At 39.0% G+C, this 24,794-nt stretch overlaps 1 protein-coding gene across 29 annotated transcripts in view; it reads left to right on the top strand.

Moving 5' to 3' along the window:
* The window catches only part of PHLDB2 (pleckstrin homology like domain family B member 2), a 220,310-nt gene that overhangs the window by 169,715 nt on the left and 25,801 nt on the right, over positions 1–24,794 (top strand). For 19 of the 29 annotated variants that reach the window (XM_032349463.1, XM_032349417.1, XM_032349342.1 and 16 more), the window contains 8 exons: positions 6,336–6,464; positions 12,931–13,086; positions 14,028–14,138; positions 16,774–16,863; positions 20,224–20,367; positions 20,989–21,177; positions 22,992–23,132; positions 24,309–24,408. In XM_032349463.1, coding sequence (XP_032205354.1) covers positions 6,336–6,464; positions 12,931–13,086; positions 14,028–14,138; positions 16,774–16,863; positions 20,224–20,367; positions 20,989–21,177; positions 22,992–23,132; positions 24,309–24,408 — 1,060 coding nt within the window. The remainder of the gene's footprint in view (positions 1–6,335; positions 6,465–12,930; positions 13,087–14,027; positions 14,139–16,773; positions 16,864–20,223; positions 20,368–20,988; positions 21,178–22,991; positions 23,133–24,308; positions 24,409–24,794) is intronic. The other 10 variants (XM_032349457.1, XM_032349495.1, XM_032349482.1 and 7 more) reach the window with 8 other exon arrangements.

Here is a 24,794-nt window from a genome sequence, read left to right as displayed (position 1 = left end):
CAACAGGATTCCAGATTAGGGTTCTTTTTTCTGGTGGTTGTTTGATTATAGAAATCCCTAGTGTTCTGATTGTCCAGTTTTTTCCACACTAAATTAATCCATCAATTGTGTAATTAAAATGTCAAAGCTAAAGGAAAAAACAATCTGCAGAAAGAAGTATAAGGATGTGCCTCTATAGAGGCATGTAGAGAATGAGTTCTCAGCTTTCCAGCATCCATTGACATGGGTCCATATTCTTTTCTCTGCAGTTCTAAAATCTGAAAAGGTCTTTTGGGGGGAAGGGGGAATCATTTTGTAAGATTGGCACCAAAATTTAGTTGGTTACGAAACCTGACTTAGACTGATATTCACACCTGTGTAAATATTCATAAGTAGTTGCAGAAATAGAAATGTGTTTGGTTTTTAGTTACTGGCCCAGACCTTACTGGAAATGCCTTTTAATGTATGCTATATGAACTGCATTACTTCTATAAAATTGAGAATGTTCTGAAATCTGGAACACATCTGGTCTTAAGAATTTCAGATAAGTGATTTTTGGACCTAAAACAATAGCCTAATCTCTGAACCCATGAGGATGCCTACCTCCCAAACCACAGGGTTTAGGAACTAGAAGGAAGAGTAATCTCAGGGTATATGGAAAGGACTTTGGATCGACTGCTCTTAGAAATGCTGGCTTAGGTACTGAATGAATTTAAACACATCACCGCATCAACTCCAAACCTGACCCAGTGTTTCACGAAACACACCCAGGTACTTAGCATGTGCTGGGTTGTGTGCTAAATGTTTGGGAATTACAAAGATGGACCTTAAGTTTTAAGAAAATCTTTATTAAGCTAACTGAGTTAGCAGATTTAACAAATAAATAAGTAAATAAATAACCTGTATACATCCCATCCTATATATATATATATATATATATTCATATTTATATGTAATAAAATATTTATATAGGATGCTCAGGTACATTTAAATTTCAGATAAACAGAGAAAAATGTTTGGTGTAATTATGCCCTAAGCATTATTTGGGACATACTTATATTAAAAGATAATTTGTAATTCATCTGAAATTCTAAGTTAATGGAGTGTTCTCTGTTTTATCTGGCAGCCTCACAAGCTAATATAAAGTAAGCATCTTTTCAGAGTAATCTTGAACCATCTGCTTACGAAATATTACTTAGATGTGGTAAAATTATGTCTTCACTGTGATTCAGGAATTTTCTGTGTAATATTGAAATTCAAATAGAGCCAACAAGTTAAATTTCAACTTCTTCTTTCAAGAATACAATTCAAAAGAGAGAAACTTGTTACTGTCTTCTAACCACATTGCCAGCAAAATGGTCCCATGATGAGCTTTGGATCATTAAGTTCATTAAAGATCATTGCTCATTCTTGTGTACAAGTTCAAGTTAGTTAAGGTAAACTCACCCACACTCCTGATCATCTGTCTGACTAGAAGACAGTCATTTTGCATCTGAGCTTGAAATGCCTTCCTCTCTGAACGTCCACTGGATATTGGAATCTCATGGTACAGTTTTTGTCTGGTTTACTTGAGGCATTTAATCTGAATGTAAAAATTTGTACAATTGGAGTGTCACTTGTAAAAGGGCCTTTTGTACTGTGAAGTAAAGGCATTAAGCCAAATATCTGAAGAGCACTCTTTGGTGCCTTGTGTATTAATGTCCCATGTCTTCATTTAAAAACTCGAATTGTTGTTAATTGCCTTTGCCTCTCCACATCATTCTGGGTAGCTCATTCGGGGGTTCCCAACCTGGCTATATATGAGAGAACATGGAGGGATTTTTTTAAATGCTCATACTCTATTTTGCTCCTGAATGTCTGACTGCATGGAGACTTGGAAAATAGTATATTTTAAAGTTCACCCAGATTTGTCTAATGTGCAGTCCAGACTAAGAACCACAGAGCTAACTGGACCATACTTCATGAGTATGGTCCTCTTTTCTTCCTTTCTTTCTTTCTTTCTTTTTAAGATTTTATTTATTATTTATTTGATAGAGAAAGTGCAGCAGAGGGAGAGGGAGAAGCAGCCTCCCACTAAGCAGGGACCTCAATGTGGGGCTCAATCACAGGGCCTTGGGATCATGAGCTGAGCTAAAGGCAGACACTTAACCAACTGAGCAACCTAGACAATCCAGGCTCCCTCTTTTCTCTACTTATAGTCTCTGAGTGAGTGAATAAACAACTCAAGTTAATAGAGCCTGATTTTATATACTGATTTCTGCTTTAATTTGCTGTGAGTAATTACTGTTGGTCATATATACACTTTAGGAACATCAGTCTTAAACATAAAGAAAGAGCAGAATGTGGCAATGAATTTGTGACCCACATGGCTTTTGCCAGTACATAATGACAAATCCGTGCAAGAGCAGTGCGAACAGACACAGCCACATCTCCGGTGAATCACAGTCTGTGCCTGGTTTTACAAATGCCCCCTTGTGCATCTGGGTTTTCCTGGAGTGTTCCAATTCCTTGTCATCTGATTTTTTTCAGTAAACTTAAATCTGTTCAACTTAATACAAATTTATTAAATTTGCTCATTAAAATTTAATACATTTATTGAAAATTTAATTTAAATTTTATTTAATTTAAAGTTCATTGCAACTCACTTAAATATACTTGTTTCTTGAAAACAGATTCATGAATCCTAAAAAAAAAAAAAAAAGTTAAGCTCTCTGCCAACTTGGCCTTTAGAAATTGATTTTGAGAATTTAGAAATTTAGAAATTTTTTAGAATTTAGAATTCTTTTTAGAATTTAGAAATTGTTGAGCCTATAAAAATTGTAATAGGCAAGTGTACCAGTTTAAATCTGGGGAAAGGAAATAACAGCCAGTTTTCATATTTTGCATGTCAAAGCGAGAATCCCTGAACCCTGAAATGCTATCTAATTTGTCCATATATTTGTCTTCACCGTAGAAGGTGATATTTTCAGGTCTAATTAACTAGTTGCCTAGAGCTAATTTTCCTTTGAAAACCTTCTGGGCAATAAATAGAAAGTAGGAATATTAAATTCTTTCTGGCTTGAGTTGGCCAACTGGCTGGCATGGGCGTGATATCACGTCTCTGGTCCTCCATGATTGATGGCCAGGCCCACCTGCTACTGGTCCTTTCATCCTTGCCCTTTCCTTCCTTTGCCCTCGCTTTGGCCCCATTAAGCTTTCGCGCTGAGACGAAAGTCTTGCTCATAGCATTACCCGTAAACCAGAGAAGCAGAAGGTTCTGATGGTGCCCTCTTGCATTAGTCTTCTCACTGCCCCCTTGTGCGGAATTGCAAAACATTTTGAGCACCTCAGAAGGAAGGTGCTATGTAAACATAAGGTACTTTTTCTTCGTTATCTGGGCTTATTAGTAGTAATACAAAATGGGGAGCTCAGAGGCCTAGTTTGGCTATTTCTTCAGATTTGAGACCTGGGTTTCAGGCCAGTGCCTTTCCATATAATCAAATATCGTATCAATGTGCTCTGTCAAATGTAACTTTAAATTTTACAGTTTTGCACATTTGGTATTTAAGGGGATTGGATAGGTTTCTTTCTTGCTTTTTTGCTTTCTTTGTTTCTCTTTTTTAACTTTCTTCTTGGAACTAGAATTGGTGCAAAATCCAGTGATACAGTATCTACAAATAGAACTCTTTTGGATAAAATTCTTTTGCTGTGTAAATAGGGCAATCTTTGATCCACGCACAGAAGACATAACACCTTTTTTTATCCAAAGGACGACTGGTGTTCTGTATTGCTGGCTGTATTAAAGGGAAAAATGATTCATTCTGAAACTAAAGGCTGAATCTGACTGGTCCTTGATCAGCTTTCCTGTGAATGAACACCTGATGATCCTTCACTCTATGTTCCAAGCCATTGCCCCTCTCTACCTCTGGCACTGGGGGGTTGCACAGGCTGTACACTTGCCAGAAAAGATGGAGGAAACTTTCTGAATAGTCTGCAAAAGTTTCAGTTGCAGAAACATTTTATTTTTTACTTTTTTTTTAGAGATTTTATTTATTCATCTGAGAGAGAGAGGGAGAGAAGGCACGAGCAGAGGGGAGAGGCAGAGGGAGAAGCAAGCAGACTCCCCAGTGAGCAGGCAGCCCGGGGACTCAGGGGATAGGGACTTGATCCCAGGACCTGGAGATGAAGACCAGAGCTGAAGGCAGACACTTAACCCATCTGAGCCACCCAGGGGCCCCTGCAGAAACATTTTTTTTTTTTAAGATTTTATTTATTTATTTGACAGACAGAGATGACAAGTAGGCAGAGAGGCAGGCAGAGAGAGAGGAAGTCCTGCTGAGCAGAGAGCCCGATGCGGGGCTCGATCCCAGGACCCTGGGATCATGACCTGAGCCGAAGGCAGAGGCTTTAACCCACTGAGCCACCAGGCGCCCCCTGCAGAAACATTTTAAAATTGATAGATGAAGTCGGATTCTCAGTTTTATCACTTCTGTATTTAATCATTTTGAGGGTTAAAAACTGCACTTCTAAACCTAAATACATGGGACACCTGGTGGCTCAGTTGTTAAGCATCTGCCTTCAGCTTGGGTCATCATCCCAGGGTCCTGGGATGGAGTCCCTCATTGGGCTCCCTGCCCAGCTGGAAGCCTGCTTTTCCCTCTCCCATTCCCTCCCCCTGCCACTCTCCCCTGTTTATGTTCCTCTCTCGCTGTCTCTCTTTCTTTGTCAAATAAATAAATAAAATATTTAAAACAAACAAAAACTGAATATGCATTTCTAAACGGCCCTTGACATTTAGAAATTTTCTGCCAAAAATGGACACCTAAGTGAACTGGTATAACTATTTATGTCCTATAGTTTTCCATTTAAACCATAGCCTCTTTTATAAAGAATCTAAAGATATGTTTACACGGGAAATCATGGCCATTTGGATGAAGAAATTATAGTCAGTATAATTTTATGGGACTGTTTGAGAGCTGCATCCTTATAAAAAAAATCCTTCTCTGATCAAGCTTAGAAGCCAGTTTTATTGCTGTCTGCAGTTAGGGTGAATGAGGCAAGGAGAGTAAGGGGGTGGTCACTGTGCTTAATGAGGGCCAAATCATGGTAGTGCTTCATGAAGTGCTTTTTTTTTTTTTAATGATTTTATTTATTCATTTGAGAGAGAGAATGAACAGGGAGAGTGGGAGAGGGAGAAGAAGTAGCAGACTCCCCATTGGGCAGGGAGCCTGACCCCAAGTCCCTGGGATCATGACCTGAGCCGAAGGCAGACGCTTAACCAACAACCGAGCCACCCAGGCATCTGTCACGAAGAGCTTCTGTGTAGGCTGACAGAGTTACAACAGGGGAGAATCAGGGCTAAAATTTGCTTCAAGGCTTTAGAACATCATAAAGGGCACCCGGTTGGGAAGACAGGCACTAAACAGGTTGGAGTATTTTTTCTCAATTTAAAAGATGACATGGAAGGCCATGTAATCACTATTATAGGATTTGCCTGGTGGACCCCAGAGAATGTCCAGCATCCCTCTGGACTGTGTGACTGGGGAAAGATATAGTGTTATCTCCACGTTTCTCTTCTATTTTCTGACACCTGGGTGTTCTCTCCTTTTTTCCACAGTCCATGTTTCAAGTGTTTTTTATATCCGTGAATGTAGAGAAGTCTTCATCTCCACAGTAAATGTCATGTATCGGTGTATCCAAACTGCGTGATATGCCTCCCTTCGCTGCTTTGTCAGGCTTGCCTCCTTCCCTGCTCTCTCAGCCTTAGAAACAGATTTTCTAATTGCTTAAGCTTTGAAGTTTGCCAGATAGCTAGAGCTGTTTCAGGTGACCAGGGTGTCAACTAGTGTACCTGGCATGCTTCTGGTCCGAAAATAAAATTACAGTAATTTGCAAAGCTTGCTTAACAAATGCCATGAGCAAATTGGACCACGACTATACTTGAGGTAAATGCCGGCTTTCCTTTGCTTTGGTCTCTGCCAACGGACTCTTTGTAAGGCTATCTTATAAATTTGGTTGGCATTTCTTTTGTCCTTTGTTGACCATTGACCAGCTTCTTCCACTTTAAACATGGTGTCAGGAAGGAAGGAAGTCAGTCAGTCATTGTCAGTACCCAGTGATGTGGACCGTGTTTTAAGACTACAGAAATGGAACCCGCTTGTCTTTACTTCCACTTCCCCCTTATCTTAGTCACTAACTAGGTATGTTTCTACATGCATAGGATATAGTGCGGGCGTGTGTGTATGTTTGTGTGAGAGTGTGTGTGTGTGTGTGTGGGTGTGTGTGTGTTGGTGTTATCCTTGGGAAATGTTCACTAATGCCTGCTTTGGGTGTGAAGGTAATTTCTATTCTTCTATTTTCTGATTTCTGAACTTCAGGAGAAGGTAAAGCTTGATGCTGAAAGGGAAAAACTAGAGAGGCTTCAGGAGCTTTACTCCGAGCAGAAGACCCAGCTGGACAATTGTCCTGAGTCCATGAGGGAACAATTACAACAACAACTGAAGAGGGTCAGTAGTAAACAGGAATGCGCCAGTTGTTTTTTTGTTTTTCGGTGTTTTTTTCAATGAAGTTCCACTTACCTATGACTTCCTACTTCACACAGTATAAATTTGCATAAGTTCTGGTCATTAGATACTTTTTAAATAGAAATATGCATGCTGATGGTATATATTACTTTATGCTATTCAGACAATTCCTTGTTAGAATCCTTCACTAATTTATAATGGAAAATAATAGTTCTGGAGTCATTCTTTGTAACAAAAGAGAGTCGTTCTTTGTGACATATAACTGACACTGAGATTGTAGCATTTAAATCAGCTGGCATCTTTTCCTGCATTCTCTGCTGCATCGTGAGTACTGTTTGCCCTTGGGATGTTGTTTTTGTTGTTGTTGTTGTTTTGTTTGTTTGTTTATACCAGTCTCCGCCTGATTTTCCACTTGGGTCCAAAAACGATCCTTGTCTCTGATTTGCTTCCCATCACCACTCACTGTGTCTTTTTCTTTCTGTCTCTTGGTGACACTGAACTTCTTAGCACGCCACAGCAAACACCAAGACCCAAGATGCAGAGCCATGTCCTCTGCATCTTCTCAGGCGAGCTTCCTCATTTTTTGAAGCTTAGTGCAACGTGGACTTTGCGGTGGGTTTTATCGGGTTATTTTCCGATCATTGAAGTTGGCTGTGCTTAACATGGCCATGCTGGTTATCTGCTGAAATGAGGCTTCGAGGTGGAGAGTTTCACAAACACTGGCCAGACCACATAATACTTCAGAGCCTCTTAACGATTGGGTTGTTTGCTCTGAACAGCAGCCCAAATAAAGCTGGGGAGCAGTCTTGGATCTCCAAGAGTCATGTCATAGTAATTTGTGCTAATGACTAACAGCTCGTGATTCCATGTGATTAGAAAAGAAGGCTAGTTTCATTCATGCTATTCTGTCAAGACTTTCTTGGGAGTCGGCAAGTGGAAACACCAGCTGAGGTAGCCCCACCCTTGGAAATGTTTAGGATGGCCTTTAATATAAAAACATGATACCTTAGAGTAGCATTAGGTTATGAAAAATTACATTTAAAACTTTTCAGTGTATTACAGAGGCTGAAAGCATCTTAATAAACAGTACTAAAGGCAGGCAGGTCAACCTACAGCTTAATGATTTTAATATTTTAACAAACAGTAACTTTCTTACTATGTTGGATCAAAAAAGTCCCAACAATGCTTCTTCCTCTTTACTCCTTTTAGTGTATATAGTTGAACTTGCTGTAAGAAGAGAAAATTTCCTGTCACTCAATGTCATAATTCTCTAGAAATTGTGTGGTGAAAATAACTGGGAAAACATTAGTATTTATAAAATTATTTTTGCTTGTAATTTGTGTTTATGCCAGTTCACCAAAGAGATTGGGAAACGGCTTTTTATGTTGGTTCACTGGTTTTCAGCTCTCCTCGTTACTAAGGATTTTACACAGTGGTCCTTTTACTTTATCTAGAGTCAGCAACAACTTACATATTTTGTTCTTCTCTGCCTCTAGTTATCCAAATATTGCTTGGACTCTTTATAAACACCACTGCAAATAAAAATTGATAAATTCTACTAATATTTGAGACTTGGATTGATATAATAATGTCTGTTTGCTTAATCTAGCCTCAGTAGGATAACTCTAAATGTATGTACATTCTAAGGATGTCCAGAAGAGGACAGGAAGTGATATAGACAGTCTCTTCCACTATTTCAAGGCAAAGACCCTTATCTTCTTCCTCCCTGAGCAGAGTATAAAATTCTTATCATAAATCCCTTTCCTCGGGAGAGATAACTGGCTTGTGGTAGCTTCTGTTCATCTGTATTAAGAGGTCCACTGATTTTACAGGAATGATGACCAGAGTAACTTTCCACTGATCCCACTGCTTAATTGTTAAAAAGTCCACTTACTTCATGAGAAGTCCATTCATACTAGGAACTTCCTGTGTTACCACAGCTCATTTCCCTTCAGATTTGAAAACCTTCAGAATGCCGCTTCCCTACGAAGCTTTCCCAAAGGCATTTAAACTAGATGCAGTAAAGGTGATTTTATTACCACAAACTTCATTAGGTGGCAAGTCATACAAAAGAAAAAAATAAATGAAGAGGAAGAACATCATCTTCTTAAATGTGTGTTTTCCCAAGTACTTAAGCTGAAGTTATGGAATGAATGATTTTTTGTGCACAACACGATAGCTTTATGAACAGGCTTCTTACTTCTAATCCCCTGCTTTGGAGTCAGAATACAGCTTTCATCTGAGTAGCTGCATGTAGTGAGGTGGATTCATCAGTCCCGAAGTTCCCTGGGATGCAACCATTATGGAAAAGAAAGCAGGAGTTAAATGATTTTTTTTTTTTTTTTTTTGCCAGAATGAGTTCCCCTAGTAAATGGAGGAGACACCTGGCTAGAACTGTTTTCTTGTGCTTTTGGTAATTTACTCACTGAATGGTTGATTTCAGTCTCTTGATTATATATATATATATATATATATATATATATATATATATGTAATATATGCATATTATATAAATATACATGTTCGGTGACATCAACAATTAGAAGACCTATTTTCTCATTAGTTCTACAATCAGTTTATCCTTTAATCTTTGGTAAATCTTGGGTAAATCCTTCAACTTGTTGATGTCACCGAACATGTATATTTATATAATATGTATATATTGCATATATATATGTATAAGTATAAATATAAATATATATGTTCGGTGACATCAACAATTAGAAGACCTATTTTCTCATTAGTTCTACAATCAGTTTATCCTTTAATCTTGGGTAAATCCTTCAACTTCTTTGGGTCTCAGTGCTCATATATAAAATGAGAAGGTTGCATGAATGATTTCCATTCTCTTTTTCCAGATTCCAAAACTGTGCAGTTAAAGTGTTTGACTATAAGGCATAAGATGGAGAAAGGTGAACAAACCCCAAGCCCCACTTAAATTTGTTTTCAAAGTTGGCCTTGAGCTGTCTTGAGAATCTCTCCTGCTATTTCACATCTGTTCTCTTCTTCTGTCCCTCTGCTAAGCAAAAAAACAAAACAAAACAAAACAAAATGCATGATGGACTGCATGTAAACTTCTGCCATAGAAATTCTCAAAACAGTTATTAGAAGAAAAGAAAGAATTGCACTGAATTTTCTTAAGCACAACTGTTTATGTCCTTTGGTGCCTGGCCTTTGAGATTGCCATCCAGCAGAGATTTGTAATGTTCCTTTTAGCAAGTGAAGCGTAGTTAAAATTTTCATTCAACTAGTCCTGCCCTTGACTTTGAGCTTCCTGTATATATTACTGTATGCTAAATTCAATGACTCCTGCCCCCAAATTCCATGCCCTGAATTCTTATTCTTATCTAAAATCTTTGCAAAGCCTTTTCCCCTCCCCAGTTTTTCTTTTACAGTGTAAGTTTATATACACACATTCTAATTGTTTGGACAACTTGATCAGATGATGGTATCAGCAGAATCTGAGTGCTAAGCTTAGCTTTAATTTTCAACTTTCCTACCCAGTGTGTATTATTTTCATGCAACAGTTTAAATATTTACTGCAAACAAATTAGTGGCTCTGTGACCTACACATGGTTAAGATAACACCTGGTGTCTATTAACCAGATGTGGAGTGAGCGACGGACTACGGGACTACCGTAGTCGGCATACTGTGAGACTCATACCCACTTTGAGTAAAGATTACTTATAAACTAAAAAAAAAAAAAGTTTATGAAACTATTTCTCTCAATAATCTTTAGCCACAAGCCAAGCTTAATTCAAAGACTTAAAGTTTTTAGATAAAAACTTGACTATGAATGACTGCGTGAGGAAATATGTCCACTGATGTATTGTTTCAAGACTGCAGGGATTTTGTTTCAAGATATGATGCTCGAATTATCTCTCAATTACTTCAGTAGTGACTAGATTTGGGCCAGATTCATTCATTCCTTTAGAAGTTATAAGCATGAAATGTCTGATAAACTTGAATGTCCACCAATAACCTGAAACCAAGACTGCTTTCTGTTTAGCCAATTAAACTGTAAAAAAAAAAAAGAGTGCTCAAAAATGCTGAATATGTTTTTCAAATTGTTTTTCTTGCTCTTAACTTTTAAGAATCCACTGTGTTGACATAATAATCTTGTTGCTATAGTGCCACTTGTAATTACATGGTAGTTGATCATCCTTCTGTGAATCATCCCCCAAATAAAATTCATTCCAGAAGACAGAAATATATTATTCCATTTGATTAAAAGGCCTAATTTATCATTCACATAAAAACCAAAAGAGGGGGGTGGTATGTTTAAAAACTGATATAAATCTAATTTATCATATTTATTTATCCAACTCTTTCTGATGTTTTAAGTGAAAAAAAAGCCACGTCCTGGCTATTTTGCTTATGCAGAGTTACAAACCAGCTAGCTCAGCCCAGCTACTGTTTCTTTTCGGCCATAGATTATTTACAAATAATATATTTTTTAAAAATCTTCTATACCTTATTTATGGTTTAGTCAAAGCCCCAAAATTAAGACAGTGTTTTTTTTTTTAAATGTAGATTAAAGAATTGTTTACACAACATGTGCCAGTCTCTGCACAGATAGGGATTCACTTCTGTCTTCAGACATTTCATAGGTTAGGAAATGCCTATCTGATGACCATCTGATTTTTATGATTTCTGGTCTTTCTTAAATGCCCTCAAGATTATTCCCAGAGTAGCAGTACTTAACCATTAGAGACCTTCTTTGTGCCTGATTAATGCTGTGCTTCCACCCTTCCGGTAAAAATCTTTGTAAACAATGTTCAGGGATTCATAGAAGCCCAGTGTAAGAATACCAACCACCAAATGTTTTTAATGACTTCTCCTTTCAACAAAATTATTGGAGCATGCATGTCTATGTATACATGATATAGATCTGTTCTCTATGTGTGCCAGATTTGGAGTCTTTTTTTCTTTTTTTTTTTTTGTAGTCAGTAACTTTGGAATCTTGAATTTTATTTCTATACTAAAATCTCCTTTCATTTGAAAATTTTGGAAAATGGGAGCTTTCTCAAGGGACCATGTCACACCCTTGGTGGACAGATGTTTAGTTATTTACCAAATTCTTTTTATACTTCAGGATCCATTTATAACCACCTAGTAGATTTCAAGCAAGAAGTCCTACCTTCACAGAATAGTCTCAGACTGATGGTCCAACCAGTGCTTCTCTTCCTGCCCCATCCCTAGTCCCTTTCAATTCCATTCTCATGGTCACTGCTCCAGGATTTAACTCCAAAAGACTGGACTATCATGGTCCAGCCCTGGTCAGCTTAGTAATTTGAAAGATATTTTGGACTGTTTGCTTTTTTTTTTTTTTTTAATTTTCAGCATAACAGTATTCATTATTTTTGCACCACACCCAGTGCTCCATGCAATCCCTGCCCTCTCTAATACCCACCCACCTGGTTCCCCTAACCTCCCTCCGCCCCGCCGCTTCAAACCCCTCAGATTGTTTTTCAGAGCCCATAGTCTCTCATGGTTCACCTCTCCTTCCAATTTCCCCCAACTCCCTTCTCCTCTCTAACTCCCCTTGTCCTCCATGCTATTTGTTATGCTCCACCAATAAGTGAAACCATATGATAATTGACTCTCTCTGCTTGACTTATTTCACTCAGCATAATCTCTTCCAGTCCCGTCCATGTTGCTACAAAAGTTGGGTATTCATCCTTTCTGATGGAGGCATAATACTCCATAGTGTATATGGACCACATCTTCCTTATCCATTCATCCGTTGAAGGGCATCTTGGTTCTTCCCACAGTTTGGCGACCATGGCCATTGCTGCTATAAATATTGGGGTACAGATGGCCCTTCTTTTCACTACATCTGTATCTTTGGGGTAAATACCCAGTAGTGCAATTGCAGGGTCATAAGGAAGCTCTATTTTTAATTTTTTGAGGAATCTCCACACTGTTTTCCAAAGTGCCTGCACCAACTTGCATTCCCACCAACAGTGTAAGAGGGTTCCCCTTTCTCCACATCCCCTCCAACACATGTTGTTTCCTGTTTTGTTAATTTTGGCCATTCTAACTGGTGTAAGGTGGTATCTCAATGTGGTTTTAATTTGAATCTCCCTGATGGCTAGTGATGATGAACATTTTTTCATGTGTCTGCTAGCCATTTGTATGTCTTCATTGGAGAAATGTCTGTTCATATCTTCTGCCCATTTTTTGATATGATTATCTGTTTTGTGTGTGTTGAGTTTGAGGAGTTCTTTATAGATCCTGGACATCAACCTTTTGTCTGTACTGTCATTTGCAAATATCTTCTCCCATTTCGTGGGTTGCCTCTTTGTTTTCTTGACTGTTTCCTTTGCTGTGCAGAAGCTTTTGATTTTGATGAATAGACTGTTTGCTTTTAATATTTGTTTTCTTTATGTTAAGATGGCTACAGCCATTCTGGTATGTCTTGTTTTCATTCCCCTTTCTCCAAAGGATGCCGACCTGTTGGACGTGGAGAGCAAACACTTTGAAGACTTGGAATTCCAGCAGCTTGAGCGTGAGAGCCGTCTGGATGAGGAGAAGGAGAACCTGACCCAACAGCTCCTACGTGAAGTAGCTGAGTATCAGCGGAACATTGTGACTCGAAAGGTACTTTTGCCAGGTGTCATTCAGTGTGAGAAACCCACACATTCACCCCTCACTCCCTGACAGGAATCATCATTAATGTAGCTCTCTGTCTACCTGTCTTTATATCCAAATATCCGGGTGTGTTTCCCCACATGTCACATCTGACAGATTATGGAGTCTGCCATCTACATACCAAATAGCGCTCCAAGCTGGGTACACCAACATGTGTTAGTTGCTGTCACTTAATGCTGTAGATGCCATTGATTTATAATACCTTATTTTTTTTTTCATTTATGGGAAAACCAAAGGAGAGAACTATCAGAAATTCAGATATTTGTTTTAAGGTATTTGCGTTTGCAATCACAGTAACTAGATTTAGAATAGTTCTGCGAACAAAGTCTATTTTGGCATTTTCGGTTTTCACTGCTCATAGTTCCCAAAGTTGGCTGATAGCTTATTACCATTAGAAATAGCCCTGCCAGACGCCACACACATCGTTGGCTCTGCCTACCTCCTTCTCCTTGATGTCCCGCCTCAGAATTCAGCTCTTGTTCCAAAACTTAGAATCACATCCCAGTTGCTCTATACTAAACCAGTAGGACTGAGGGGAAGGGAGATGAAGAAGGTGACTTTTTAAGCTCTCAGCTTAAATAAGAACTTACATTGTTATTTTTCCCATGAGGCATCTCCCAAGTCTAAAACAAGATTTCCTGTTGACTTCTGCATTCTTCAAATAGATTTTAAACCACGTGGACTGGATTGGCCTTAGGTAAAGAATAGCCTTCAGCTTGGCAGGTCAAAGAGACTACTTCACAGTCTCTAGATAAGAATCACTGCCTACCACCAGCAAAAATGTCCTCATTGCTGATCCAGCTGTAAACACTTTTCCCTTTTCCAGGATATACTGGCAAACCATTGAATGTCTAACGGGTGTCTGTATATGATCATCTTTTTTCCTCCAGGAAAAAATTTCTGCATTGAAAAAGCAAGCCAATCACATTGTCCAGCAGGCTCAGAGAGAACAAGATCATTTTGTGAAAGAAAAGAATAATTTAATAATGATGTTACAGAGAGTAAGTATTTCCTTTTTTAGCGCTGGTTGCAATAAAACTCAGGTTCCAGCTTGGGGGAAGCTCCTTCCTTCAAAACAAGTGCCTTTTGATAATGAATAGTGGATTATAATTTTTAAAAAGGCTTTTTAATGTACCTTTTTATTTAATACTCCACATTAGTAAGCTGATGCTCTGTGAACAATTAATTCAGAAAATAAGTAAGGATGTTTTCCTCATGATTTTTCCATGGTGTGAAAATTCAAACCATGAAAAATATGTACGTTTTCAGATTTTCTTCTTTTGAAAAAACAGATTTTTTTTCAAACAGGTAGAACATGTTCTGCTTTTTTTTGCTGCTGTCAAACAATTTGGCCCAGCTGCTGTGGTGTCAAACTCTAATTATTTGCCTATGAGTCCCCACCTGGCAATGGCCCCATTGGGTTTAGTTTGGCTTCATTGGCTAGGTAGCCCCAGCAATGGGGGCAAGACCATCCTCACCAAGGGGACTGTGGGCCCATCTCCCAGGGCCTAATGTGACTGCACAGAAAGGGTTTCCTTTGCCCAATCTGATTTTCTGACATAGTCTAAGATCTAAGACACCATAAAGTTGATGGGCTGGTCTCAGTGCTGAACCTTGTATGCAGGTCACTGCCTAGGATGTGATGCTTTGGGATCCTGAAAATATGAGATGTACCCAGAATGGGGTACAGGAGAAAGAATGAGGGACTAAAGGATGAGGCTAGACCATGTTTCCCCACTACCAGATATGTAGCTGGAATATTCTCAACTTAGCCATTTAACTATTTTCAGGTTGAGAAGGGAAAGAAAATTGGTCCTTCACATAAAGTATGAGTCCATCAAGGTGCACCTATGTAGCCCACACAAATCCCTGCCAACTCCCCTCCTGCTTCTTTGACACCAGAAAGTTCAGAATGGTTTTATGGTTTTTCATCCCTGTCTCCTGCTCTGGGGACGAGCTCTTCTTCCATTAATATCCACTCCACTCTTTGCCTATGCTATTCAAAGGCACAGCTTAAATCAGATAGTGTAATAAGTAGGAGTTAAGTAGTTCTGAAGTTTTAGCAAAAAGGAGGTGGGGGAATCTCATAGTGATAGATTTTTTAGAATGGGTGATCACCATCATAAAAATAGAACTTCCTCATTAAAACACATAAAATATAATTCTGTTCTAAAAATTGTGCTAATTATGAAGATTTGTATTTTCCCAGATTGATCTGTAGATATGTCTCAGTCTCTGTAGATATGTCTCAAACTCAGCCGAGTTTGAAATGGACACATGGATGCTTCAAATCTGTAGCTGATCTGCATTTTTCAAGGAGTCTGTATTTGTAAATTTGCCTGCTCACTAAAGCTCACTTGCAGCCCCCCAATCATACTTGTCGTACAGTTCACTGATGGATGTGTGCAGAGCGGCAAAATTTTGAGTCCCGCAGCATACAAATTCCCTGCTGAGGCTGAACAAAGCAACACTCTACCTTCCTGTTTCAACTCTCACGGAGTAAATAAGAGTCCTTTTTGTGGATTATTTTGTGCTGTGTTTTCACATTGCTTGTACTTTTTTTGTTGATTAAACTATTAAAATGCCTCCCCAGCGTAGTGCTAACATACTGTCTAGTGTTCCTAAGGGCAGGAAAGTTGCAATGTGCCTAATGGGGAAAATGTGTGTCTTACATAAGTTTCATTCAGGCATAAATTACAGTGCTTTTAGCTACAAGTTCGTGTTTAATCAACTGTATATCAAATACGGTATCTTTAAACAGAAACATACATAAAGCAAAGTTATGGATTGATCAGTTGATGAAATTTTTTTGAGGAAGCACACAGTAATCCATCTCTGTATTTCCTGTAGGAACAAGGGTTCAGTGTTTACTAATTCAGTGTTCACGGCAATGCTTCAGAGCATAAGAATTACAAGAAATGAGAATCAACTCTGTATGAAAATGCCAAGGGCATAAAGTAGCCAAAATAACTTTGAACAAGAACCAAGTTGGAAGATTTATACTATTTGATTTCAAAGTTGCCTCTAAAGCTATAGTATTTAAAATGATGTGGTGCTGACATATAGCTAGACACATAGATCAATGGAACCAAACAAAGTCCAGAAATAAACCCACAAATATACCATCTACTGATTTTTTTTTTTTTTTTTTACACAAAGGGCTCCAAGATAATCGAGGAAAAAGAAAGTCTTTCCAACAAACTGTGCTGTATCAACTGGGTAAACATTCAAACAAATGAACAAATGAATCCTAATGCCTCTGTCCTTACACCACACATATAAATTAATTCAAGGCAGATTGTAGACTGAAGCAGAAAAATTAAAGTGATAAACTTTCTAGAAGGAAATGCAGGATTGCACATGCACTTCTCTGACCTTGGGGTGAGCAAAGTTTTCTTAAAAGAAGAAATGATAAAGGACTTATATGCAGACTATATTAAAAACTCCTCCAGTTCAATAACAATCAATAAACACTCAATAAATTTAAAAAAAAACAGTCCAAAGAATTGAATACAAACTCTTCACAAAAGAAGATGTATGAAGAGCCAGTAAGACACATGATAAAATACTCAACATCATTAGTCATCAGGGAAATCTAAGATTGGCCAAGCTTAATAGATTTTCGTGTTCCTTCAGGAAAAGGAAAATCTTTGTAATTTGGAAAAGAAATACTCCAGCCTCTCTGGGGGAAAAGGGTTTCCTGTCAACCCCAGTACTCTGAAAGAGGTAAGCTGTGATCTTCCGTGTCCCCCTCTATCACCTTAGAGATCAAGAGCTGTGCCTCCGTTTTAGATGATTAACTAAATAGGAAAACATTAACTTGAGTGACTTGGAAAGCATCAATGCTTAATGGTTTTCCTGCCTTTTATTTATGCTTTGAGGATTTCACAGATTATCTTTGTGTTTAGTGCAGGTGCACTGTGTGTGTTTGTGTGTGTGTGTGCAAACCACGCTTGACAGCGACATTGTGGGTTAACTTGGGGCTTCAGACAAGTTAAGATGCAAACCAAGATTAGGTCTTAAATTCTCTTCTTCTCTGCAATGCCCTTCTTCAGTTCCTCCTCTTTCTTATGTTACTTCTCCTTCTCCTGAATCTGACAGCAAATGAAAATGTCTCTGCACATTTGATAAGATAGCCTGGTGCCTTTCTTTTCTCTGTCTCTTTTCCGCCCAATGTTGTTTGTGCTCTCTCCCCCACTAACTTAGAAAATCCTATTTGCATTAAGCTCCACACATTCTTGCTCCCAAACATCCATCTTTCTGAAATACTTTTTTTTTTTGGAGATAAGCTGCTACAATGGAAGAATATTTTAACTCTAATTTGGAAAGTCATAACCCTGACTGGGAAAGAAAATAGTTGTTTTTTTTTTTTTAGCATAGTTGACACACATGCGACATTAGTTGTAGGTGTACAACATCGTGATCCAGCAAGTTTGTATGTTACCTGCACACACGAGTGTAGCTATCATCTGTCCCAACTAAAAGTCATTATCTTTATATTTGTTTTTTTCCAAAAAGCTAAAGAAAAAGCTTGCTGCTGCATAAAAATGTGTGTAATAACAACAACAACAACAACAACAAAAACCCAAACCCTTTATTTTTAAATATCTTTTTAAACAATAGCAAAGTTAAGACTTCCTACGTAGGAAGTATTTTGTGTGTGAGTATGGGTGTCTGAAGTAGAGCTCATCACAGAAGAAGTATGAATAATGTGGATCTTGGAAGCATTTTGTGAAAGAGCTTTATTAGATGATTCAGTTTCATAGTTTCTCTCTATTATTCAGAAGATGGAACTCACAGATTCGGTAGACACAGGTTCATAGTGGATGGAGTGGAGCGGAAGAAGGGAACATCGGTGAGGTGGGCAGGGACCAGGTCTTACGAGGTGTGTTAAAGAAATATGGTTTATCATATGTGCCTGGGCAGTCCTTGAGTGAGAGATTTTAAGCAGGGAGGTGATATTATTTGATATCCATTTGTTAAGCATCCCTCTGGGCCACTGGCCCAGTTTATGAGGAGTTAGAGGAAAAGCAGGGGAGCTGGGAGGGAGAAGATTGCAGTAGTGAAGGCTGGAGATGCTCCTCTCTTGCCTTCATGCAATGGCAGAGAGATGGAGGGAAATAGTCAGATGCAGACATATTTTGGAGGCAGAGTTGACAGTTCTTGCTGATAGATTGGATGTAAGATTGAAGTAAATCAAGGGAGGTATTAGGAATGAGGTCATTTTTCCAGTTTGAGTCATGAGCTGAACAGTAAGGACCTTTTTCTGAGGTAGTGAAGACTGGGGACAGCACAGGCTTAAGAGGGAAGATACATGGGTTGACGCTGGACCTATTGTTTGAAGGACTGTGGCATCTGAGTGAGTTAGATAAACTCTAGCATCTTTTTACCTCTTGGTACAAGAAAATAATCTTCCCTTTTCTGCTAATGAGTTCTTTTTCTGTGCAGACTTCCTGATGCCAAAAGCCCGTTTGGTTTTTGACTATTTGTATGTCTCCAACTCTTCTGTTTGTTGGGTAACTGTGTTCTCTTTCATGGACTAAGCCGACTTGGCTCACGAGATGTTTTTAATTTCTTCCTTTCTTCCTCTCTCTCTCTCTCTCACCATCTCATTCTTTCACACTTCTCTCTTTTTTTAAGGAGTGATTAATTTATATCTAACTCTTTCAAACAAGTGCCACTTTTGACAAATGGCATACATGTTTGAAGCAATAAATCAGGTTATACGGTCTATGACATATAAAGAATCAAATCTTTGTTTTGAAACACCATGCTGTCAACTGAGCAAAAGCATAACTGAAAGTCATTTCTCTTCATTCCCATTCATTACCAAAGACAAAAGGAAATTTAACAATCCAGTTGTCAACTTCCTTTCTTCAATTTAATCTTCTGAAACTTTACATGGTATCTATTGCCATGAAGTTCAAGACTGTATTCAGCAGCCTTTTGAAACCTACAGTTTATAGTCAGCTTTAGCTTTCCCCACTTTGCCATAATTATAAATCAGTAAAAACCTTGCTTTCCAGCCTGAAATTCTTGCTTCACCAGCATAATGATATCTTGCCTACCCTGGAGCCACTCTTTTAAAGGACTGATGGTCTAATAGAGGATCCCAAGTGCTAAACTTAACTCAATTTTACCTTTAAAAGAGAAATATTATTCTATACTCTTTCTTCTACTTTTCCCACTGTTTTGTTGATATGGTGAAAATTACGATTGGTCTGTACAGATACTTTCCGTGAAAATTTATAAGTGCCTTTTCCTCAAATATAAATTTGGGAGTTTTTAATCTTGCAGGTTTTGATTCATGGGTGTTTTATTGAAGCTGAAGCCAAAACTGAATCATTGTCATGGGCAATTCTCTGTCCTGGGGTAGAGCTGGAGGGTTGGGGAAGCTGCCTTGAATTGAAAGAGCCTTGAGCTGCAACTCTCCTGCAGGTTCTGTGTGTGTGTGTGTGTGTGTGTGTGTGCGCGCGCGCGCGCACGTGTACACATTTATCTTGCTGGGGAAGGCTCAAGAGGAGACCTAAAAGCTAGATTGCATTACAAATAAATTAGTATTTATAAAATTTCTCTGTACAAAAACCTGAAGACTTCAGCCTACTTTTACTCACACTCTAACTTGTAAAAATGGAAGAAAAGAGGAAAATCTAAAAATAAAGATTTGTGGAAAAGGTTCTTGAATTATGGAATGAGAGATTGCATTGTAAATTTTATATCTCAGATTTGTGCGTGTGTGTGGTTATTTTAAATGTTGTATAGTGACACCCTTATTCAATCAACAGAATGAATGCTGTTACCTCTAGAAAATCTAAAATTGAAGGTTTTAGGTTGTTTATATATAATTTAGTCATCTTGACTTCACCCCCCCCAAATTATGTGTAATGCTTGTAATATCACTTTTCAAGATTAAGCATCATAAATTCATTTTAATTGCTGATGATTCCCTTAATGCAACATTTGGTCATTCCACAGATACTTGGCTGTGCCGCTCAAAGCTAACTCCATTGTACTGGGAGCATTAATACTCTTGCATGCCTCAGCTTTTGCTTTTTTCATGTTTAACTTCTGAATTCCTCCTTTTAGGGCTATATCAGTGTAAATGAAATTAATGAGCCATGTGTCAATTCCACGAATCTGTCCCCTTCCACTCAGTTCCCCGCTGACGCTGACGCTGTTGCCACTGGGCCTACCACAGCTGTGCTGGTGAGCCAGCCACAAAATAAAGAGGTGTGTTGGCATGACATTTCATTCGTTCACTGCTTTCCTCATGTCAGAGATTAACCCATGGTTACCTGAAAATGAAGGTGTGTGTGACCATATACATCTGGTTGACCAGAGGGCCAGAATGATGCTGAGTTTGAAAAACATACCCACCTGGGGCACTGTTTTGTGACTCTTCATACTGGAAATTATGAAATATATGGTGCAGAGTGGAGTACCAGGAGAATTAAGTTCAAAATAATAAAATCTAGATCGTAGCCCTCTGACCCAACCTTGTTTTCATAGAAACCGAAAAACCTTTCTCAAATTATTTGCTTGAATCATTTTTCCAGTTTGATTTTGTTTTCTCTTGTGTTAGTGGGATGGATTTTTTTTTTTTAATGTTATGCCTTTTAAAAACATCTGGGGAGGGGCAAAGAAGAGTAAATTAAAGTATCTTCTAATTGTTCCAAGTTGTTCCCAGAGTAGAATTTTAACAAAAACCTAAATTGAAAGATCCTGCCCACCATTTGTGACTTCTTGATTAAAATACAAGAAAACAGAATAAGGAGATTATCGATTTCATTTCTTTGTCTTATTCTTTCATTTCATATGGACACATACATACCTTTTCTTTCTCCTATAAAGCAAAGATCACCTGTCTGTTCTGGATTTATGTTTCCTTCCACCCTCTCTCCTCATCCTGTCACTCAACCTCCATCAGCCCCTTGGCCCGAAGTCCTGGCTCCGTCTGTCGATCCTTTCCCATTAAATGACACACCTCCTCCTCTACCAGCTAAGAAACACAGAAGGCAGCGGCAGCAGCAGAAACAACAGGTAACTAGGCCCTGGTATTCAGAGTCTGAGACTTTGACCTTGACAGCAGTCACTGATGTGGAATCTTTCCTTCCACTTTTCCAAAGGTATTTTGTTAAAGAGACAAGTACCTATTTCTTTGCTGGGCTTTCTTTTATTTGGTTGGCTTTTGCTCTTATGCTTTTTTTAAGGACCTTTAGTATTTTTTAGGGGTGTTAGGATTGTTCTAAACTTTGACCCCTTGACTGTCCTCTCTTGACTTTTGATATGTTGAAGCTAGATATGTTTTATATCCTTACACTTCAGTTCCCATTCAGCCAAAATAGTGTAACTTGTCTCAGGTAGTTTTCAAATGCTAATAATTATTTCCATTAAATCCATGCTATAAAAAGTTGCTGTGTCAGCACAAAATATTTTTCTTACACGTTACCGAAATCATAATGACATCATGCCCTCGCTATGGGTCATAATTCACTAAACATTTTACAACTAAATATCTCCTGTCTTCCTTCTAATGATCCTGTGAAATAAGGATCGATCTCCTTATTGACATTTAGGGAACTGAGGCTTACTTAGCAGAGGTAAATAGCTTGTCCAAGGTCACACCACAAGTAATGCATTTGGCTCATAGAAGTTTTTATTGATCACCTATTTTTAAAAAGTTCATTATGAATGCCACCCTTCTTTTAGTACATCTAGTATATAATCCTGCATAGGTATTCAAAAAGTCTCTTTTGAGGGTACCTTTCAACTATCATCAGATTTCTATATGAATTTGGCCCCAGAAGATGCTAAGGAGTCATAGTCCTAGACAATTAGATGAGCCCTGCTTTGCTGGGCCCAGCCATTACATTTCTCAAAATTATCTTTATTGCCTTTTACCTGTTGTTAAAGGACTGTATCTCCTCGCTACTTTTAGGTTAATAAATAGTAACTAGTGTAAGTAGATAATATAAAGTTAAAATGCAGGTGTATTTCATGATTGTCATGTTTAAAGATTGATCATAAATTTGGTAACTCAGATTTGCATTAATTCTTATGTATTTCAACAGCCAGAGCTTAGTATAAAAATGATCAAACCCCAAGAACCTTTACTTAGGAAGTAACTTTACTACTCAAGACATTTTGGGGGGAGGCCCAGAAAAATTTGGATAAATTTCAAGTTGGCAAAAATTTTGCCTTAGGAATCTGGAAAAAAAAAAAAAAAGAAAGAAAGAAATGGTCAACGGAAGGGTTTTTAAATATGAGGGATTAGTGTAGGGGTTTCTTGACTTAGCCTTTTTTTTAAATGAAAGAATAACCTAGAAGAATGCCTTATATGGAAGCATTATATGGATTTGAAGTGTTTATACGTAATTAAAATATTATTCCAACTTTAAAACAACTTCCCTGTTCACTCGCTCTTTCTCTCCATCTTCTCCCTTCCTTGTTCTCCTCACACTGGGATCTGTGCCATCACACAGAACTGTCCAGAAAGAAAGGGGAGAAACTGCTTACTTGCTTTGTCCACTGGCTGTTCCGCCATCCACATGGCGACCATCATAATAATTTGTAAGTTGTCCTGAGGCCCCAAGGCTGCAGGAACTAACTATGAAAGTGAAAGGTGGATTTTTTTTTTTTAAGTTTCTTGGTTCAGTAATAAATTCTTCCAGTGTCTATGTATCTTACCAAATGCTAGCCCTAGTCTGTTAGTGAACACAAGTATAAGTTTATTTTTTAAAAAATTCTGTGTTAAAATTCCAAAACTCCTTTGTAAATGCATACTTCTGAATTTCTTCAGTGACCTCTTTCAATTAGTCAAGTTTTGCTATTCTGCTTTACATTTGCATTTAAAGCATTTTAGAAGTCTGGAAGAAAGGAAAAAACAGCATAAAGAAGGCCTCTATCTGAGTGACACTTTGCCTCGAAAGAAAACCACACCTTCCATATCCCCACATTTCAGCAGTGCTACTATGGGGAGAAGCACCGCCCCAAAGGTAGGATGTGGGGTGAACCATGGGCTTTGCATTCAGTGAGTCTTCTTGTCCTCATGTTGGCCAACATTGCAAAGGCTCTTAAATAAAATGCCAAATAATAAACCATTAAGTTTGTTTGTTGGGCAGACAGAGAACTATATTGCATTTTCTATCCTACTCAGAGGACGTACTGAATTGTACGTCCGGGACCTAAGAACCTGGGCCTGGGTATTTTCTACCATCACACAAGTGGTGGAGAGCAGGCATTTACATGACAGATTCCCCATGACTGCCTCCCAGATCCGGAAATTGGAGGATATTCCAGGAATAATAGCCACAAATATTTACTGAGAGCATTTCTGTGAGCCTGACCCTGCACTAAGCCCTTTATATGGATTGTTTCATTTTAAAATCTGGCAGCACTCTTCAGCCAAGGTACTCTGTATTATCCGCACTGTAGGTACGGACAAACTGAGGTGTGAAGAGACTAAGCGACTAGCCCAAGCGCTCTCAGCTGGTTAGCAGTGAAGCGGGACAATGAACCCCCGTGGTGTGACACAGGAGTCCTCACTCCTGTTTTGCTGACGTGTCCGGGGGGTCACTGCAGAAAGAGGGGGAAGGGCAGATGAGAAAGAGGTTCTGAGTGAGCCAGGCTTTGGGGCCTTTCCCTTGCCTTCGATCAGAGTAACTTTGTTTGAATCTATTTTATAAACTGGGGTCCCTAGTATATAGCACACTAAGATTTTCTATTTCGAAAGAGTACAATATTGAGTAGGTTTCTCCAGTGTTGAGGGGGAGCAGGACATTGGTACACTTGTAGCAAGTAGACCTCTTCTCTTCCTTGTGCATGATGTGCCTGCATTCCTGTCCCTGCACCTGCCCCCGGCTCCTTGTGCATGAAGAACTGAGTTGTCCTTTAAGGTGGTTTTGGACAGCGTTGCCCCACCTGTCTTCATTTTTGGAATTGCTTCCCCTGCAGAGATTGCTGTAACATTGAGCCCACCGTGGGGCTCCTTAGAAGGGTCCGTCACCGGCCTTCGCCACTTAGTGTGAATTACAGGGACGCCTTCGTTCCTCCTTCCTACCGTCCCTGCCTACTGGGCTTACCCTGGAGTTTTGTAGGCAGGGATGTGGCCCTGTCCTGAAGGACCCTGTGGCGGGCAGTTTGCCTGAAGTGTCTCCTCCCGGTTCTCACAGGCTCACCTGCCCCTGGGACAGAGCAACAGCTGTGGCAGCGTCCTCCCTCCCTCGCTGGCAACCATGACCAAAGACTCAGACTCTCGGAGGACGCTCAGAGGTACGTACCTATTAAATCACACATCGTGTCTGTGGGTAAGAACAGGGGTGGGGATCATTAGAGAGGGAACAACCAAAATCCTCGGTTTTATCCTTAACGAGTCTTCCTTGGGGAAGGATCTCTGTCGCCTTATTGTTGTACTAAGGTAACTTTTCGTATTATACATAGGGCAGGCACCTTTTAAACATACCCACCGCACTTCCTCAATTCAATCGAATTCCCAAACCAGGAAGGCTCCTCGAGAATGACTAACCTTCCCATTCTGTAGGAAGAAAAGAGAGGTGGTGGAGATCCAGAGAGATCGCCAGTGGCCTTAACGAAGCCACGTATCTGGTCTGTGGGCTGGGCCACTATTCTGTTGCGACATATGCTAAAGAGTCATTGAG

This window comes from Mustela erminea, chromosome 1 (assembly GCF_009829155.1).
Source record: "Mustela erminea isolate mMusErm1 chromosome 1, mMusErm1.Pri, whole genome shotgun sequence".
In the NCBI taxonomy this organism is placed as follows: domain Eukaryota; kingdom Metazoa; phylum Chordata; class Mammalia; order Carnivora; family Mustelidae; genus Mustela; species Mustela erminea.
Note: the sequence above shows the minus strand (reverse complement) of the source record. Positions and strands in the feature narration are given on the sequence as shown.